The following is a 21,860-nucleotide window of genomic DNA, read 5'->3' as shown; positions in this document are numbered from 1 at the left end:
CAGTAAAAAATTCAAACTATGATGTCGGAGGCAGAGTTGAAGGGTCATAAAACTCTTAAATTGTTATTGTGGTATGCCATCGTCTGGTGAGTTGCACAAAACCATGGGAACTTGACTGAAATGAATAGATGTTTATCAAAATAAAGTACTCATTTGCCTTCAGGCACACTGCAAGAGATAAGTAGTTAAACAAAAGTGTCATTATTCCAATAGTCAAGTGACTTTTAACTAATGAAAGAAATGTTTTTGAATTCATTGGAAGAATTTCATTTTTTCTTCAGGCTCATGTCTGAAGTGAGATAAAAATCCACAGACAATATTCAGCATACATACAAATCCTAGGTGTGACTGAAATAAATATGCATATTGAAAAACACACAAATGCTGGAGAAACTCAGCAGGTCAAACAGTGCCTTTATATAATGAAGGTGAAGATACATCACCAACGTTTTGGGCTGGAGCCCTTCAGCACTTAACCACGGTGTCAACAGAATCCTGTGTTTTACCTAATGATGCGTATTGGTCATTTTATAGTTTGGGTAAGCAACAATATGCATCCAAAACAATATAATTTCTATATTTTTTGAGAATAATAATCACTGATTTTAGAAATTTACCAAAAGCCTTTAGTCACATTGTTGTTAAATTCTTTCTTTTCTTTGGCTTGGCTTCGTGGACGAAGATTTATGGAGGGGTATGTCCACGTCTGCTGCAAGCTCGTTGGTGACCGACAAGTCCGATGCGGGACAGGCAGGCACGGTTGAAGTGGTTGCAAGGGAAAATTGGTGGGTTGGGTGTTGGGTTTTTCCTCCTTTATCTTTTAACAGTGAGGTGGGCTCTGCGGTTTTCTTCGAAGGAGGTTGCTGCCCACCGAACTGTGAGGCGCCAAGATGCACGGTTGGAGGTGAGATCAGCCACTGGCGGTGGTCAATGGGGCAAGCACCAAGAGATTTCTTTAAATAGTCCTTGTACCTCTTCTTTGGTGCACCTCTGTCTCGGTGGCCAGTGGAGAGCTCGCCATAGAAGACGATCTTGGGAAGGCGATGGTCCTCCATTCTGGAGACGTGACCCACCCAGCGCAGTTGGGTCTTCACCAGCATGGATTCAATGCTTGTGGACTCTGCCAGCACGAGTACTTCGATGTTGGTGATCAAGTCATTCCAATGAATGTTGAGGAGCGGAGACAGCGCTGATGGAAGCGTTCTAGGAGCCGTAGGCGATGCCTGTAGAGGACCCATGATTCGGAGCCGAACAGGAGCGTGGGTATGACAACGGCTCTGTACACGCTGATCTTTGTGTGTTTCTTCAGGTGAAACATAATCTCAATATGAAGTTTTGTACTGTAAAAGCTGGCATTGTGATTTACATGTAGGTTTGTAGAGGTTCTGGAGCCTCTCTTTAAACTAAATCTGTATTTCTGAACAGTGGAGGCTGCCATATATTGATGCAGCATAGAAACAGGCCTTTCAGCCTACCAGAACTGTTCTAAATATCAAGCATCCATTCACACTCTTATGAGCCCAGAGGGCCCATAAACACAGCAGCAATAGATATTCACCAAGACAAATGGTTCCTTAAACAAAAGTGGCTTTTAATTATCTTTAAACATGAAAACAAAATCACATTTTAATTTAACTTAACTAACCTAACTTAACCCCTCTTCTAATTCTAAGTGCATTGTGTGTGTAAGTTCAGAAAAGTTATTTGGTTCACAGTCAAATCTCACATCTCATTCCTCCAAGTTCACTGGTTGCAGGAAATTCTTATACTCTGCAAAGAATTCACCAGGCTTTGGTGCTTGAAAGGAAAATGATTACCGCTCAGGAAGTTTCTTGTCGGTTTTCAGAGAGAGATTTGTTGTTCCAGGACATGCAAAACTGATATACTTCCATCAGTGTCTTGCTGACGAAACTTGCCCCTTCAGGGTTCTCCAGACGATAACCTCTTTCTTTCAGGTCAACACAGAGTTCCTTTTTGTTTCCCTTATTTCAAGTGAAGCATTAGACAGCCAGTCCTCTCTTCTTGCATGAACCACAAGGGTTTTGACCAGGCTGTCTTCCAAATGGGGCTTTCCACAAGCTTGGCGGCTTGTGTTCCACACCCACCTGCTTCTGTTGGCTGTAACACTGTAAAAGTCTCTCTCTCTCTCTCTCTCTCCCTCTCTCTCTCTCTTCTCTCTCTCTCTCTCTCTCTCTCTCTCTCTCTCTCTCTCTCTCTCTCTCTCTTAGAGAAAAAGCCTTTTTGACTCTCTCTGTTTGAAAACCACATGATTCTCTTAGAACAGCAAGTTCTCTTCCAAACAATCTGCCGCTCCAACAAGATCTTTCATCTGATGCCTTTTGTAAACAACAATTCAGTAATGAAGTCTCTTGAGCACTCTCCAAAGTTCTTGCAAAAGCTGTGGAGTCGATATGTCTAACATTAGCAGAGCTCCAGTATTTCAAATAAGATCTGTTTTAAAGTGTTTGTACGTAACCTACTCTAATAAACCTTTCCCAATTTATCTCCAAAAACGTATCTATATACTCTGTCACAGCACAAATCGTACACTCAGACCATTTCATTTTTCTCACATTCCTATTTCCCCTGCTGATCCAGCCTCTCAGCTCCACAACAGGAATGCTTTGCAATTAACCCATGGGAAAAGAAATAACTCCACGTAGACAGAATCAAAGATCAGGATTAAATCTGGATTTCTGGATATGTGAGGCACTCACTGCACTAGCTAAGTCACAGTGCACCTGAACTGTATTCTAAAGTTGTGATGACCATGGTCATCTTTCAAGTGTGGCCATCCAGTGAACAGATGTAGTAGTAAACAATACAAAGCTGAAGGGATTCATCAGGTCCATGAGATCGAAATGTTTAGTCAAAACTTTGGATTGAGACCTTTAACGAATCATTTGCAGAAGTGGGAACATTGAGAAAACAGGCATGTTTTAAGTTGCAGAGAAGGGGGTACCGTATATTTTGGTGTATAAGTGGAACCCCATTTTTCAGTCTAATTTTAAGAATGTTATGATATATCAGGCGTGTAAGTCGGCCCCAATTTCTTGTATGCCTGAGTTGGCCCATTGACCAACCAATGTCAATCCCAAAGTTTGTAATGCCTGAGATGGGCCGCTAACCTCATATACGTCAACCTCCATGTTGACGTAACTGGCAGAAACACAAGTTTGCATTGGCAAATATCAGAAACATGGATGAAGTCCCCATGAATTTTGGGGAGGCAATAGAACAGTGGAATAAAAAGCTATTAACACTGTGCAAACAAGAATTACAGGTTATGAAAGGACCAGACTTACCATGGCATTATCATACATGGCCGATGGGACAAAGTTAAGACCCATGGTAATCTTCAAATGCAAAATTAGCCTAAAATAAAATTACCTGTAAGTATTTTTATACATTTTCATGATAAAGGATGGATGGATGAAAATGGTGTAAAATTATGGATAGACAATATGTGGAACAGACACCAGATGACTTACGCAAAGAACGCAGTTTGCTTGCCTGGGAAATGTACTTACCTGAGAACACTAAAAGTAGATCAGCACTACATAATACTTACATGGCAGTTATCCAGGGTGGTTTGATGGCTATATTGCACCCTCTCGATGTCTGTTTGAACAAGCCATTCCAAAGCCATTGATGTCAAATGCAAAAAAGTCATTTATAATGCGTGCTGCATTGCTTGGTATGCTGTGTAACTTCGTGCTCAAGGCATGGGACGACGTTAAAGTAGAGACTGTGATAAAATTGTTTAAAAAGTGCAGTATCTCATGTGCAATTGATGGCACAGAAGATGATTTATTGTGAGACACTGATGATAAAGCTGAAACTGCCTCATCAGATAAAGGCTGGGAACTCATATGATGACTGTTCAAACAGCAAAAGCATGGATGTGCTTGCCACCATCTTCGCCTCAGACGGAGATAGCGAGAGTGATTTTGAAGGGTTCTAAATGTGCTGTTGTTTTCAATAAAAATCTCAATGAAAATCTGTTGCAGTTAGGTTTTTTTTTGGTTTTTCAAGGGTTGACTTATATGCTGAACCTGCTTTTCATGAGTCAACTTATACACCGAATTGGTTTTTCATTGGTCGACGTAGGCCAGATCAGCAAGGATTGGATTTTGAACTGAATTTAAGGTCTCAAATGTATATCCAGTATATAAGTCAACTCCATTTTTAAGAGAATTGGGGGGGGGGGGGTGGGGGGGTTTCACGACTCATCTTATACACCAAAATATTTGGTAGTTAGGAAGAACAAGGGGAATGTCTGTGATGAAATGAAGTCTGAACTAAGATGGGAAAACACAAATTGGTATCGCCACTCAGAAGTTGGTGAAGATCTGTTAATTGCAGCTAATATAGAGGAGGGATAAATAATGGGAGACCAAAGAAGAGAGAAACACAATATACAAACATTGGCAGATAAGAGCACAGCAATTAGTGGAAATTTATAATACTGGAAATGTCCAGAAAGTTAGGCAGCCCGCATAGTTTAAATCACCAGACTTTCTTTTAATTTTAACATACAGCATGATAACAGGCCCTTTCTGCCCACGAGTCTGTGACGCCCAATTAGACCCAAATGACCTACAGCTTCGGTATGTTTTGGAGGGTGGGAGGATACTGGAGCACCCAGAGGAAACCCACATTGATACGGGGTGAATGTACAAACTCTTTACAGTGCAAGATTCAAACACTGGTCACTGGTGCTGTAATAGGATTGAACTAACCACTGCACTAACCATACCAGCCCACAATAACTGCCCTGATCTTTTAAATTTAGACATACAGCATGGTAACAGGCCATTGGTCCACACCCAATTAACTCCCCCAGTACGTTTTGAACAGTGGGAGGAAATCAGAACCCCTGGGAAAAACCCATGCAGACATGTGGAGAACATACAAACTCCTTACAGACAATACAGGATTCAAACCCCAGTCCCAATTGCTGGCACAGTAAAGGCGTTGCGTTAACCAATACACCAATCATGCCACCCCTAACTTCTAATGTATGAGTAGAAAATAGTAAAGGTGGCTCTTGAGTTGGGCAGCTTTGAAGAGAGCAAGGCTAATTTTGGACCAGTGGCCTTTCATGTTAAAGGGTGACAAATATCAAGTACCAATTCTTTTTCTCTCTTCAGTCACTGGCCTATTCAGATATAGTTTAGTCTGGCTTTATTCGCACATAATGCCTAACTTATTTGGCTTTTCCAACATTGTTTTTCATTTCGGATTTACAGTCACTGCTGCGTTCTCCATCTCACGATTCCTGTATTACTTATTGTCCCCACCCCTACCCACTTTAGTGCAACTTAAAGCATGCTGGTTTTGAGTTCTGACAAATAATTGTTGACCTAATACTTAACTGCTTCTCTCTGTAACAAATGTTACAAATTTTCTCCTTTTTTCAATAAAAGCATTTCAATAACATTTTCTTACATAACTCCTGAATGGAGTTAACAACTCCATTTAAAAATAAATGGGAATTCCCTTTATTTTTCTTCATGTTACTTAAATTCATGTTAATGTCGCATCAGAACACTATCGAGCTAAATGATTTATTTTTAAAGCTAGTCTAGGATGATTTCCCATCATGCAGCTGGAATCTATGCCGTTATTTTAGTTAATAAAGACAATATCTGATATTAACTAAATAATTGTGTGCACTGATTTACAATACAGTGTATTGTTATTAAGTAGTGATTAGAATTTGATGGTCTCCACTTCACCATGCAGTTTATGACTGTCAAGCAACCCTTGATGCAATGTGCATTACTAGACTGGAATGCCATCATTGCCATCATGGCACAGCATTGCCATCAATTCTCCATGTGAATATGGAGTTCCTAAACTTGCTAGCCAAACTTTGACAGTTTGCCAAATGCATGGTGTTCTCAACGATTAGGTTGAAGAATGCAAACTTGCAGAAGTTAGCAAGCACACATTCTGGGGAATCTAGCCTCTGATCTTGTTGGACTTTATTCCAAAAGAATTGGCTGTGAGAGACAAAGTTAGGGTTTTGTACCTTACAATTTTTTATTTTGATTTGTTATAAGTTTTGAATGCTTCTGAACATTAGAATTTTCAGGAATATTCCCAGTACTTGATATATTTGTGAGCCTTCTAAGATAGGGGCCAAGGCATTACAAACTTTCACAGTTTTTTTTGAGAATCAAAAATATTTGAGATTATTTATGAGAATCAAGCTGTCTTTTAGCAGAGGTGGACTCACAGAAAATAAATGCTATCATATGGCTCATCATTAACACTAAATTCTGGTATATGGTTTTCAAAAACTATGTTAGATCATAACAGTTATGCGGACTAGGTCAACGTTGACAGAGTATAGGTCAGAATGAATGACTGTAAATTATAGGACATACAGTTAACTCTCCATTTTCTGGAATTTTAATGAACCAGAAACTCAAACAACCAGCAAAAGAAACTCAAGGAAATAAATAAATAAGACTGGGCCAATGGTCCCTGCAGGGGAGCGCTGAGACTTGGTTGAACATGCACAGGTTTGCCCTGCTGAATTAGCAATGCTCCTCAATGCACATGCATTCATTTCATTGTCACCACTGTGTGCAGGCACGCCGAGGGCCTGAATGGGACACTGGCATGGAGATGAGTTAGGTTGTAAGTGTGAATATGGTGCACTGAGGGCCTGACCAGGACACTTGCATGGAGATGAGTCAGGTTGCGCTGAGGGGCTGACTGGGACACCAGGATGAAGAGTTGGTCCATGCCACTCACCACTGGGGTGACTTTTCTAATGGGTCTCCCTATCTCTGCTTAGTAAGAGTCTTTATTTTTATTAGTACCAGCTATATTAGTAAGACTACATCTGTAAACTTGGAGGAGGTGGTTAATTATGACGGTGACATAGCAGTTAGCACAACACAGTTATGATACCAGTGACCAGGGATTAAATATAAATTTTAATTTTGTAAGTTATGAGAATTACTTGATTTAAGTGAAATTTACATAATTAAAGATTTTTTTTTTCAAAAATAGTATAAAGTTAATATTTATTTTGTTCTTGGTACAAACTGGTAAAAGCTGATTTTTTTTTCCAAATTATTTAAAATTTTGCTCTGTCTTCTCTTTTAAACTGTATTCTTAATGCAAATTTATTAATTAGGCATTGGAAGAGTGAATCTCAGACAATGGGAAAATTCACATTTCTGGCATCCATGATCCCCGTAGGTGCTGGGGTACTGGAGATTTTACTGTATATAAGATTTTATCAGACGTGCAATTTTCATGTAAGTCAATTAAAAGTAGGCAAACTAAATCTATCTTGGTGCTTGTTTGCCTTATGCCATTTCAAAGTTAAAGTGCAGTATTTCCAAATAAATTTTCATAAGAAATGGCTTAACCTTCATTCTGAACATCATGTTATGCAGCAGAATATGACCGTAGTGGGTTCCACCCCACTAGTTAGAAATATACTGAAATCAAATTTTGAGGTTAAAATCATGCTTTTAACTCAATGCACCATTTGGATAGTTTGTAAGTGAACAAATTTATTCTTGTAGTAAAAAAAAATCAGCTTTTACCAGTTTGTACCAAGAACAAAATAAATATTAACTTTATACTATTTCTGAAAAAAAAAATCATCAGTAGGTGTATTTTAAGCAACAGTTCACGTATTAGTAAATGTTAATAATCTCATTAGCTATAATGCGTTTGATTAGATTTTTAAAGTACTGGTTATTTAAATAGAATTAATACAATTTTTAAAGTTGATTGATAATGGTACTGCTCACAGGAAAATATATTGTTTCTGTAATCCACCTGATTCTATTCTCTCTTATTATTTCCTGCTCCCTTCTTTTGCATTTGATTGAGAATGAGTATTTGACAGCATATAGGGCACACTAACCGATAAGACCAACCCCCATTTTTAGCATGAAATTTTAGGAAAAAAATTGTTTTAGTGTATTTATGGGTACCTGGTAAGTTGGCAAACAGGTTCCTCCTGCAATACCCCTTGTAGAGTGTGTGTGTGCCTTCACTCACCTTTTTTTTTTTTAATTTTTTTTTCACACCATAAATCACAATAGCCATGATATACACTTTTTCTTTTTCACACATTTACAGTGACTTTTTCTCCCCCCCCCTCCCTCCTCCCAAGCCACCCCCCCACCCCCCCCCCCCTCATCCATTTTAGGTATACAATCTAGGTTGCATTAATTCAGTCAGACAATGTTGTCATTCAACAAAAATACACCAGAAATTCTACAGAGTCCATTCTTTTCTTTCCTTCTCCTTCCATCAACTTAGGTAATGTTTGTCCCCGGTAGGTTTTCGCTATTGTATTTAATGTAAGGCTCCCATACTTGTTCGAATATTTCAATATTATTTCTTAAACTATATTTTATTTTTTCTAATGGAATACATTTATTCATTTCTATATACCATTGTTGTATTTTCAAATTATCTTCCAATTTCCAGGTTGACATAATACATTTTTTTGCTACGGCTAGGGCTATCTTAACAAATCTTTTTTGTGCATCCTCCAAATCAATTCCAAATTCTTTGTTTTTTATGTTACTTAGGAGAAAGATCTCTGGGTTCTTTGGTATATTGTTTTCTGTTATTTTATTTAATATCTGATTGAGATCATCCCAAAATTTTTCTACTCTCTCACATGTCCAGATTGCATGAATTGTTGTTCCCATTTCTTTTTTACATCGAAAACATCTATCAGATACTGTTGGGTCCCATTTATTTAACTTTTGCGGTGTAATATATAGTCTGTGTAACCAATTATATTGTATCATACGTAGCCTCGTATTTATTGTATTTCTCATCGTTCCAGAACATAATTTCTCCCATGTTTCCTTTTTTATCTTTATATTTAAATCTTGTTCCCATTTTTGTTTAGTTTGACCATTTGTTTCCTCATTCTCCTTTTCTTGCAGTTTAATATACATATTTGTTATAAATCTTTTGATTAACATTGTATCTGTAATCACATATTCAAGGTTACTTCCCTCTGGTAAACTCAGATTGCTTCCTAATTTATCCTTCAAGTAGGATCTCAGTTGGTAATATGCCAGCGCTGTATCTCCAGTTATATTGTACTTATCTCTCATTTGTTCAAAGGATAAGAATCTACTTCCTGAAAAACAATTTTCTATTCTTTTAATCCCTTTTTTTTCCCATTCTCTAAAGGAAAGGTTGTCTATTATAAAAGGGAGTAGCTTATTTTGCGTCAATATTAGTTTTGGTAATTGATAATTTGTTTTATTTCTTTCTACATGGATCTTCTTCCAAATATTGAGGAGATGATGTAATACTGGAGAAGTTCTATGTTGTACCAATTTTTCGTCTTCACTCACCTTGATGAAAACTCTACAGCCTTGCCTAGCTGAAACAGCAAAGCCTCCGTGCACACAAGGAACAGGAGCAATACATCCTCCTGCTCGCACCCACCTCGGCTCAGCCAGCTTCCTCTCCCACCCCCCCCACCCCCATTCCCACCCCCCCCCCACCCCCATATGCAAGCGGCAATTAATTGACACATGCGGGGATCCACGGGAACGCAAAGGCAGGAGGGAGAGAAGCCGGTCACCAGGGTAATGGGCTGGGCCCACCATCACAAGGACCTGACTATTGATCACTTGGTTTGAGGGGAGCGCTGGCCTTGACGATCAGGCTCCTTGCGCAAATTGAATGAAGGGTGAGGGGAGGGTGGTGGCAATGAGCAAGTGGCCAGTTGAGGGGCCGTGATTGTTGAACAAAGGCTCAGCATGGGGCTTGATCATCGAGGCCCAATGTTCCCCTCTAAACAAGCAAACGATCGTACCATTGGTGTATACTACAAACACAGCTATTGTGCTGCTGGCAGGGGCCGCTATGGTTGGCTTTCTCACAAGGAAGTGAGCGGTGGCAGCGGCTCCGGAAATCAAGGGCCACCCAAGGGAAGGTGGTCTGCGAAGATGCAGGCCTGCTTCCTGGTCATCTGCAGCACCTCTGCTGGGTGAATAGTTTGAGCAGTTTGTATTTCACCTACACATACATGACCTGGGGTGGTTTTTGAGGTGATTTATTTGGGGGGAAAAGGGGGGTCCTATAAGCCATCAAATATGGTAACTTCATACTCTGTGGGGCACCTGAATGGGAATAAATTTAACCAATAGAGTGCTGCAAGTACATCTTTTCAAATTGCAGGTTTTTGGTTAGGGAGAGAGGTTTAGATTACAGGCAACATTTCCATGGTAAATCATAGCAGAAAATATAAAAGACACAGTTGCAGTATTTTCAACTAACAGTCCACAGGTCTAGTTAGACAATAACATTGCTAGCAACCCAGAAACTAACTTGTTGCCTACTTTATTCTGTGCATAAAATATATAGCAAAATAGTTGAATTTTATTCAATAGCAAAGGGTACTTTACTATCATCCAGCAAGACCTGAATAACATTCAATTTAGATAAGTGACAAACATCCTTTATAATGGGTTTATGGGTATGTGTACACCTAATAATAAATTTCACAACTGGCACTACTCTGTAGTGAAGTCATCATAACGGAAATGAGTTTCTATGACTACTGAATGTGTGATTAGTGTTCCCTTATTGAAAAATTCAGGTGTGATTTTGTGAATTTGTTTTGTAAATGGCAAGTACGCAGGCAGTGGCAAAATACATGGTTGCAATGCAATATCAGAAAAAAAATCACTTGAGTTTCCCTTGATCCATTTTGTAGCCAATCATTCTTTGGCAATTTGAACAAAAGAAGTCCTCAAATATTTTCACAGGTGAATATTGAAGCAAATGTGAAAAGCAGGCCTGAAGGGAAATTCAAAATGTTTGAAAGATGAAGAAATCATTATTTTTTTTTAAGCAATGGAAGTTTCACAGAATTAGTGGACCATCCACATTTTTTAAATATTGCTATTTGAGTTTTTTTTTGTCATCATTGAGCTTAAGGTGGAGAAAGAGTTTTTTTTATTTATATCTTTCAGCTTCAACTCTCTTGTTTTATATCCTGCTGTCATAATGCAGATACCTTATTCTATAATCTGGTTTTATGAGTATTGGATATTTTCTGGGGTGACATTGGTTTGAATTCTGAAATGTATAGGTCAGGTCTGTGGAGACTTGTTAATTAAGTCCAATTCAACTTGATCAATTGAGACAAATTTTTCAGCAAAGTTAAGGGACTAACAATCTAAAGTGGAATCTCAGGCTTCTCTGATCTATGAAACAGAACAGCTTTTATGCAGTGTTTTTAAAGTAGAGAAATTTCTCAAGCTGTTTCATGGGATTAGTATGCAACAAAATACTGATACAGGTATGAAGACATAATGGAACATGTAATTAAAACATTGGGAGAGATATCTTTTAAATAAAGTCCTGAGAAGGTGAAGTGGAGGGATGTACGGCTGAAATCCAGAGATTACAATGTAGATGGCTAAAGACAAGTCCAATAATATTGCATGTTGTAGTTCTTAATGCATAGGATTTTTGAGTTAGACAGTTTTTTAAGAAAAACAGGCCCACAAAAGATTAATAAATCAGAGAGAGGGAAGTAACATATTAAAGCTTTCTTGAATGTGATACTTAAACTTGAACTATTGGCAAACTAGTGGACAAAGTAGATCCTAGATCATGAGAAGGAAGAATAAAATAATGCTATAAAGAAATGGATGGTTAAGAATTTTTGATGAACTGAAATTTATGTAAAAAATGTGAACATTCTGGTTCAGTCTTCAATTGTGGATTCAAGGGTATACGACTATAACGGCTAGGTCGATGACTACAGCTAGGTCGATGACTACAGCTAGGTCGATGACTACAGCTAGGTCGATGACTACAGCTAGGTCGATGACTACAGCTAGGTCGATGACTACAGCTAGGTCGATGACTGCAGCTAGGTCGATGACTGCAGCTAGGACGATGACTGCAGCTAGGTCGATGACTGCAGCTAGGTCGATGACTGCAGCTAGGTCGATGACTGCAGCTAGGTCGATGACTGCAGCTAGGTCGATGACTGCAGCTAGGTCGATGACTGCAGCTAGGTCGATGACTACTGCTTGGTCGATGACTACAGCTAAGTCGATGACTACAGCTAGGTCGATGACTACAGCTAGGTCGATGACTACAGCTAGGTCGATGACTACAGCTAGGTCGATGACTACAGCTAGGACAATGACAACAGCTAGGTCAATGACTACAGCTAGGACAATGACTACAGCTAGGTCAATGACTACAGCTAGGACAATGACTACAGTTAGGTCAATGACTACAACTAGGTCAATGACTACAGCTAGGTCAATGACTACAGTTAGGTCAATGACTACAGTGATCTCCACGCTTATATGGATGAAACTGCAGCTTATTCAGGAATAAGTATTAAAAGAACACATTAACAATACCAAGGCAGTGAAGGGATTTAGAAAGTTGATGATGAACTATCATCGGAATAAGTCTGATATCTAATCTGTCTTTGTGATATTTACATGAGGCATAACAGCTTCGCACTCAATAGCATAAAAACTAAGGAGCTGCTTGTAGACTTAAGGAGAGGAAAACCAGAGCTGTATTATCCAGTGGTCATCAGCATTTCAGAGGTGGAGAGGGTGATTTAAGTTCTTGAGAGTCATTATTTCAGAGAGCCTTTCCTGGCCCAGCTCATAAATCTCATCTTGAAAAAAGCATGTTAGAGTCTCTACTTTCTCAGGAGTTTCCAGAGGTTTGGTATGACATCGAAAATCTTGGCAAACTTCTACAGATGTGTAGTGGAAATTGTGCTGACCAGCTGCATCACGGCCTGCTATGTGGGCACCAATACCTCAGTGGAAAGCCTGCAAAAAGTAGTGGATACAGCGACTACATACAGGCAAAACTCTCCCCACCTTTGAGAAATATACATGAAACACTGCTGTCAGAGAGCAACAGCAATCACCAAGGATCCACGCCACCCAGGACATGCTCTTTTCTCGCTATTGCTATCAGAAAAGAGGTAGAGGCACCACAAGACTCTTACCACCAGATTTAAAAACAGTTGCTACCCCTCCACCATCAGATTCTATAACAAAAAAACTCATTCAGAGACTCATTTAAGGACTTACTTTGCATATTATTTATTATAGAATATTTATTTTCCTAACTGCACACTTTGTTTGGACTTTGTTTTTTTTACATTTCATATACACATATTTTCTTGAGTAGTTTTATTGCATTACGGTAAGTCAAAATTCTGCCTGGCCCACAGGAAAAAGAATCTCGGTTGTATGTGATGTCATGAGTGTACTCTTGACAATAAATCTGAACTTTAAACTACATGACAGGTAAGAAAAGCTTCAAAGGTAGGACTGTTCAGATAAGAAGTAAAGCAATCGCAGTTAACTATCAGCTTGACTGGAGAGACAAGAGTGAAACCATATTAAGCAGAAATGTTTTAACTATGTGCATCAAGGATGAGATATAACCATATAACAATTACAGCACGGAAAGAGGCCAATTTGGCCCTTCTAGTCCGCACTGATCCAAGTACCCTCCTCTAATCCCACTTACCAGCACTCCGCCCATATCCATCCATCCCCCTCCCTTACATATACTTATCCAACTCTTTCTTAAGTTACAAAATTGACCCTGCCTCCACCACCTTTCCCAGAAGCCCATTCCACACAGTAACCACTCTCTGAGTAAAGAAGTTCACCCTCATGTTACTCCTAAGCCTTTGCCCGTCAACTCTCAACCCATGAACTCTTGTATCCATCTCTCCTACTCTCAATGGGAAAAGCCTTTCCACATTAACTATATCTATCCCTCTCGTTATCTTAAACACCTCTATCTCAGCATTCTACGTTCCAAGGAATAAAGACCTAATTTGCTCAATCTCTCCTTGTATTCCTGATGATGAAACCCAGGCAACATTTTTGTAAATCTTCTCTCCACTCTCTCGATCTTGTTAATATCCTTCCTATAAATGGGTGACCAGAACTCTAAATTTGTCCTCACCAATGCCTTGTATAGATTCATCATTACTTCCCAACTTCTATATTCGATGCACTGATTTATATAGGCAAGCATACTAAAGACCTTCTTCACCACCCTATCCACATGCGCTCCTACCTTCAGGGAACAATGCACCATTATTCCTAGATCTTTCTGCTCCACTGCATTCTTCAATGCCCTCCCATTTACCACATATGTCTTGCTTTGATTATTCTTTCCAAAATGAAGCACATCACGCTTATCAGCATTAAACTCCATCTGCAATCTTTGAAAACCCTCTTCATCATCCACAATTCCACCTATTTTAGTTTCATCTGCATATTTACTAATCCAATTTACTGCCCCATCCTCCAGATCATTAATATATATGACAAACAGAAACGGTCCCAATACCGAACCCTGAGGTACACCACTTGTCACCGGCCTCCATCTTGACAAACAATTATCTACTACTACTCTCTGGCACCTTCCTTCAAGCCACTGTTCAATCCATTTGACTATCTCCAAATTAATACCCAAGGACTTAGCCTTCTTACCTAACCTCCCATGAGAACCTTATCAAAGGCCTTACTGAAGCCCATATAGACAACATCCACTGCTCTACCCTCATCAACATTCCTAGTCACCTCTTCAAAAAATTCAACAAGATTGGTCAAACACAACCTTCCATCCACAAATCCATGTTGAGTGTCCCTGATCAGACCCTGTCCCGCCATATACTTATATATACTATCTCTAAGAACGCTTTCTATCAATTTACCTACCACAGACTTCAAACTTACAGGCCGATAATTGCTAGGCTTGCTCCTCGAACCCTTTTTAAACAAAGGAACCACATGCGCAACACGCCAGTCCTCCGGCACTCTACCCGTCTCTAATGACATTTGAAAAATCACTGCCAGAGCCTCCGCTATTTCCTCACTAACTTCTCTCAAGGTCCTGGGAAAAATCCTGTCAGGACCTGGAGACTTATCCACCTTTATATGTTTCAAAAGCTCCAGTACTACCTCTTTCTTAATTACTATAGTCTCCATATATACCCACTTTGCTTCCTTTACCCTGCACAGTTCAATGTCTTTCTCCTCAGTAAATACTGAGGAAAATAAATTGTTCAAGACCTCCCCCATTTCTTTTGGCTCCACACACATTTGTCCTTTCTGATTCTCTATTGGACCATTTTGTCTCTCACTTTTCTTTTGCTATTTACATATTTGTAAAAACCCTTTGGATTTATTTTCACCCTGCTTGCTATAGCCACCTCATAGTTTCTTTTAGCTTTTCTAATTTCTTTCTTAAGATTCTTTTTACATTCAATATAGTATCCAAACATCTCCTTTTTTCCCTGTTTCTTATATTTATTGTAGTACTCCCTCATTTTTCGAACCAAGTTTCCAATATCTCTTGAGAACCATGGCTCTCTCAAACTTTTGAGAGATGGTCTGATAATTTCTGTTGCAATCTGGAAAGATAGATACATATTCCAAAAAAATCATTGTTCAAATTTTTGAAGAACAAGAAAGAGGTTAGGATCATTCAAATAGTGCTGAATTTATAAGGTGCATTGAGAAGTGTAGAACGGTTAACAGCCAGAGATTCAGTAAACTTCTACTTTAATAATGTTATCTATTTGCATTTTTTTTTCTTGTAGGCTTCCGAAAAATTAGCTTGGATGATCTACGCAAAGCCTACATAGTGAAAGATGTACAGCAGTATATCCTACATCGGCTAGACCAGGAGGAAGCACTGAGGCAGCATCTGACAAAAGAAACAGCTGAAATGTTGAACCAACTTCATATTAAAAGCAGCGGCTGTTTCCTTTATCTTGAACGTGTCCTTGATGGAGTTGTGGAAAGTTTTATTATGCTGCGAGAAATTAGGGATATTCCAGGAACATTGAATGGACTCTATCTCTGGCTTTGTCAGAGGCTTTTTGTGCGAAAACAATTTGCAAAAGTACAACCTATTCTAAATGTAATTTTGGCTGCTTGTAGGCCATTGACGACTTTGGAATTATATCATGCAGTTTGGACAAAAAATATGACCATGACAATAGAAGAATTTCAACGGAAACTAGATATATTATCAAAGGTTCTTGTCGATGGCTTGGAAAGCACTAAAATTCTGTTTCATTACAGTTTTGCAGAGTGGTTGCTTGATGTGAAGCACTGTACCCAGAAATATTTATGTAATGCAGCAGAGGGTCACAGAATGTTAGCTATGAGTTATACATGTCGTGCAAAAGAACTTTCCCCTTTGGAGGTACAAGAGTTGGCACTGCACCTACTTAACTCTAACTTGCAGCTGGAGCCACATCATTTGGCTTTGTGGATGATTTGGAACAGTACACCTATGAAAGGAGCTTTGTCGACAATTATTCCGAAAGAACAGGAAATACTACAGCTTTTAGTGAAGGCAGGAGCTCATGTGAACAGTGATGATGACCACACGTCATGCATTGTTCGGCAGGCATTGGAGAGAGAGGACTCTATTCGAACTCTACTAGATAATGGTGCCTCTGTTAATCAGATTGACTCAAATGGAAGAACACTATTGGGTAATGCAGCCTACAGTGGCAATTTAGATGTTGTTAATCTACTGGTATCAAGGGAAGCTGACCTTGAAATTGAAGATAATCATGGGCAGACTGCGCTTACACTTGCTGCCAGGCAGGGTCACACCAAGGTTGTTAATTGCCTCATTGGACATTGTGCTAACATAAATCATACTGACCAAGATGGATGGACAGCATTGAGGTCAGCAGCTTGGGGAGGACACACAGAAGTGGTTTCTGCACTTCTTTATGCTGGAGCCAAAGTGGATTGTGCAGATGCAGACAGCCGAACTGCTCTTAGGGCAGCAGCGTGGGGTGGACATGAAGATATTGTTTTAAATCTGCTTCAACATGGAGCTGAGGTCAATAAAGCAGATAATGAAGGAAGGACAGCACTTATTGCAGCAGCATACATGGGGCATAGAGAAATCGTTGAACACCTGGTCGATCATGGCGCTGTGATCAATCATGAAGACGTGGATGGAAGGACAGCTCTGTCAGTTGCTGCATTGTGTGTTCCTGCCAGCAAAGGACATGCATCAGTGGTTAGCTTACTGATCGACCGAGGAGCAGAAGTCGACCATTGTGACAAAGACGGTATGACTCCACTATTAGTAGCAGCCTATGAAGGTCATGTGGATGTTGTTGATTTGCTTCTTGAAGGAGGAGCAGATGTGGATCACACCGATAACAATGGTCGTACTCCTCTTCTGGCTGCTGCTTCCATGGGCCATGCATCTGTTGTAAACACCTTGCTGTTTTGGGGTGCAGCAGTGGATACCATTGATAGTGAGGGAAGAACAGTGTTGAGTATAGCCTCAGCACAAGGAAATGTAGAAGTAGTGCGTACTCTGCTGGACAGAGGACTCGATGAAAACCATAGGGATGACGCTGGTTGGACTCCATTGCATATGTCAGCATTTGAAGGTCACCGAGTCGTATGTGAAGCACTTATTGAACAAGGTGCTCGAACGAATGAGGTAGACAATGATGGTCGAATCCCTTTAATACTGGCAGGTCAGGAGGGCCATTATGACTGTGTACAGGTCATGCTGGAAAACAAATCAAACGTGGATCAGAGAGGCTACGATGGGAGGAATGCCTTACGTGTTGCATCGTTAGAAGGCCACAGAGATGTAGTTGAACTTCTCTTGAGCCATGAGGCTGATGTTAATTGCAAGGATGCTGACAGTCGCCCAACTCTATATATCCTAGCCCTTGAAAATCAGCTAGCAATGGCTGAATATTTGCTGGAAAATGGAGCAAATGTAGAAAGCACAGATGCGGAGGGTAGAACTGCTCTACATGTTTCCTGCTGGCAGGGACACATGGAAATGGCTCAACTTTTGATAAACTATCATGCAGATGTTAATTCTGCTGATAATGAGAAGCGGTCAGCTTTACAGTCTTCTGCATGGCAGGGACACATGAAAATTGTACAGCTGCTCATTGACCAAGGAGCATCAGTAGATCACGCGTGCAACCAGGGTGCCACTGCTCTTTGCATTGCAGCCCAGGAAGGACATGTCGATGTTGTCCAGATATTGCTGGAACATGGTGCTGATCCCAACCACGCAGACCAATTTGGACGTACTGCAATGAGAGTTGCAGCAAAAGGTAGCCATACACACATTATAAAATTATTGGAAAAGTATGGAGCCTCTAGTTTAAATGGATGTAGCCCATCTCCAGTTCACACAATGGAACAGGCTGCCCCTCAGTCTGTCACTGTGAAAATGCAATCTCTAACCATTAAGTCTAATAGCTCAGGCAGCACTGGTGGAGGAGATCTACAGTCTGCAATACGGGGTTTCTCCAATGGCCCTCAACATCCATTTAGTTCACCCTCTGAATCTCCAGATTCAACAGTGGATAGGCAGAAGTCTTCTCTGTCCAATAATTCGTTGAAGAGTTCCAAAAACTCCTCTCTCCGCACAACTTCATCGACAGCAACAGCCCAAACTGTACCCATGGACAGTTTCCATGGTATGTCCTTTACAGAACAGATACAGCAGCATTCTTTGCCACGCAGTCGAAGTAGACAGTCTATTGTATCTCCATCATCTACTACACGTTCCATTGGACAGCATGCCAGCTCGCCAACCAGTGAATATGAATGGGGACAAATGAAGTCTAATGTAAGATCAAGTAAGAGCAGTAAAACTGGACACAGTGTGTCCAGTGAAGGTTCCAAAACTGCTTCATCTGGAAAAAGAACGTCACAGAGCAAGCAAAACAGCTCCCCTCAGCCAAAAGTTTTAGAATATGAAATGACACAACTTGACAAACGAACAGCCATAAATAAAATGGTGCACAACGCAATGCTGCTAAAACCGACACCACATGAATCACAGTGTAAAATCCTGATTCCACAGAATCCACAGGAAAACACAAGGACTCAGCAACAGTTCTTAATTCAACAGCATGGGGAGCAGAAGAAACGAAATGGAATAATGACAAATCCAAACTATTTACAGGGGAATCCTGTTTTCCTTAGCCGAGTTGCTCTTCCAAAAAGTGCACAGGAAAGAGGACAAAATGAATGTTTGGAAGGTTATCCGTTAGCAGAGACTGAACTAAGTCTAAAGCAAGCCCTAAAATTACAGATTGAAGGGACAGACCCAAGTTTTAATTACAAGAAAGAGACACCATTGTAGCAGGTACCCACAAGCATTTTTATTTGCTTCTGTTAACACATTTATTTATTGATGATATATCTTTAGAGTGCTGTATATCCAAATTTCCTATGATAGCTTCAGTATTTTTTCATGTAATTTTCTCTATAACAGAAGTCTATCTGTGCAATAAGAATGAATAGCAAACAGGTGTAGGCCTTTTCGGCTTTAGAAATGTCCATGATATGGTTAGATCATAGCTGATATTTGACAACTCCACAAATGTAGTTTCTTCTACACTTACCTGTAATGCTAAAAATCTTGAAAACTTCAATTGAAAGTAACATCACAATGATTGACAGATTCTTTTTACAGGAAACTCCCTGATATCCAGCACCTATAGGGATTGGTAGACGCTATATAATTGAATTTTTTTGGGTGCTTAAGACTGCGTGTTGTTGAATTGAGGATTAACGGCGAGGCATGTCAATTTTAAACTTCCGTAGTTTTTACCCATTTATTATCCGCATTTTTTTTTTGCTAGTTACTGAAGATTGCTGGTTGCTTGAATTCTGGATAACAGAGATTTTACTGGATTTAAGTATTGTTTATCTGCTATTACTGTAATTGAAACTCATGTTAAAAAGCTGTCTTGATCAGAAGAAAAATATGGAACCTAGTAATTCCAAAAACAGGTTTTAAACATACAAATACAGTGAAAGGAAAGAGTGGGTAAAGTACAACAATGGGAAAGATCTGTAATAGGTTGGAGAACAAGAGAAATTAAATGACAATGGTTGTTTACGATCTTCATTTGCTTTGCATCATTCTTTTTTTTGTTTAATAAAACTCACCTTTCACTCTTTGCTTTTTCCTTGGCTTCCTCATTTTGCTGCTCTCTTTCTGGTCAATACTTGTCAAGTTTCTGTAAGATGTTCCAGTTCTGATGAAAGATCAAACAATAGCTGTATTGCTGCTTGAACGTTATGCATATAAATCATTTTTAGATTCTTATTTTAATTACCTGAGGTATTGGGATCAGAGGGGCACAGTCAGAATAATATGATATCCCCTTAAAACAGCAATGAAGAAAATTGTCTTCAACCTAAGTATGGTGAACCTGTTGAATTCTTTGTCACAGTCAGTTGTGGAGGCCAAGTCATTGCATATATTTAAAGAGGAGGTTGATAGTTTCATGATTAGTAGGGTATCAAAAGTTATGGAGAGAAGGCAGAAGAATGGTGTTGAGATAAAAAATAAATCTGGCATGATTTAAATCATGGAGCAGACTCATTGGGTCGAATGTCCTGACTCAGCCACTACATCTTATGGTCTTATAACCCAGAGACCAGATCAATCCTCTTTATAGAACCTAATCATTTTTTTTACTACTTCTGCTGGTGAGCAGAAATCTTCTGGTTCTTGAAGTAGTGCCACGTTCAGCAAAAGGTACAGGTATCAAGCATCAGCTCCATTACATTCATGACCAGCATACCTCAAAATGTTTCTCTCATCTGTTGGAGGGAAAAGAAAGAGGTGTTGGATCTTTCTCTGATAACATAAGTTAAATGTTTGCCATTACATATCAGTATTGTATTTATTTCACAATTGATGAATTAAAAGAATTAATTTCCATAAAAATTGAATCCAAGGTTTTGCAGAGTTGCTTTTGGGAAAGTGTGGTAAATTCAGATGTAACTTCAACACAAAGTAAATTGTTTGTTGACTTAGTTAGTTGACATTTATGCCCATGCATTGAGACTAACCAGGTACAATATACCTTGCATCCTGTAAAATCTATGTCTCTTTCCCTGTTTCAAAAACATAGCTAGCCAAACATTATCTACATTGGTATTGGTCCAACATGATCTCTTCCTAGACCAAAACTGGCAATTTAGACAACAAGACATGAATAGTCATAATACTATCAAATTTAGGAGTAGAAATAGTTTGTTTCTACATTGACTAATGACCAAGATTCTAATATTAGACCTCAAGTAACAATCAATAATTCATATTCAATGCCCTCCAAAATGTTTGGGACAAATACACATTTTTTTTTCCTTTATTTGCTCTGGTGCTCCACAGTTTTAAATTTGTAATCAAACAATTCACGTGTAATAAAAGGGCACATTCCAGATTTTATTCAAGGTTATTTGTAAACATTTTGGTTTAACCATGTAGGAATTACAGCACTTTTTATACATAGTTCCCATTTCAGGGCACCCTAAAGTTTGGGATATTTGGCTTCACAAGGGCTTGTAAGTGCTCAAGTATGTTTAATTGCTTCATTGATGCAGATATAAGAGAGTTAGACTTAGCTTTTTTCTCATCTTTGGAGTCTGCAGTTGCCATTTTTCAACATAAGGACCAGAGTTTGATTTAGATTTAGACAAATGCAGCACGGTAACATGTCATTTCAGCCCATGAAGTCTTTGCCACCCAATTTACACCTAAGTAACATATATCCCCGGTACATTTTGAATGCCAATGAAAGTCAAAGAAGTCATTATGAGGCTGGAAAAACAAGAATAAAAGAGTAAGAGACATCACCAAACCCTTAGGATTACCAAAATGAACAGTTTGCATCATTATGAAGAAGAAAGACCATACTGGTGACTCAATAATTCAGATTCAGAATTTAGGGTCATGAACAGGTCATGAAATGTGTGGTTTTGCTATAAATAAAAATAGTAATGTATGAA

General features: G+C 39.3%; 1 protein-coding gene across 6 annotated transcripts in view; it reads left to right on the top strand.

The window, feature by feature from the left end:
- ankrd50 (ankyrin repeat domain 50) overlaps nucleotides 1-21,860 on the top strand; it is a 128,645-nt gene that overhangs the window by 95,121 nt on the left and 11,664 nt on the right. For 5 of the 6 annotated variants that reach the window (XM_069925232.1, XM_069925233.1, XM_069925235.1 and 2 more), the window contains one exon: nucleotides 15,638-19,200. In XM_069925232.1, coding sequence (XP_069781333.1) covers nucleotides 15,638-19,197 — 3,560 coding nt within the window. In that variant the 3' untranslated portion in view covers nucleotides 19,198-19,200. Of the gene's footprint in view, nucleotides 1-13,243; nucleotides 13,320-15,637; nucleotides 19,201-21,860 lie in introns of all 6 variants that reach the window. The other variant, XM_069925236.1, reaches the window with a different exon arrangement.

This window comes from Narcine bancroftii, chromosome 3 (assembly GCF_036971445.1).
Source record: "Narcine bancroftii isolate sNarBan1 chromosome 3, sNarBan1.hap1, whole genome shotgun sequence".
Lineage (NCBI taxonomy): Eukaryota > Metazoa > Chordata > Chondrichthyes > Torpediniformes > Narcinidae > Narcine > Narcine bancroftii.
The sequence above is the reverse complement of the archived record's forward strand: the minus strand, read 5'-3'. Positions and strand labels throughout refer to the sequence as shown.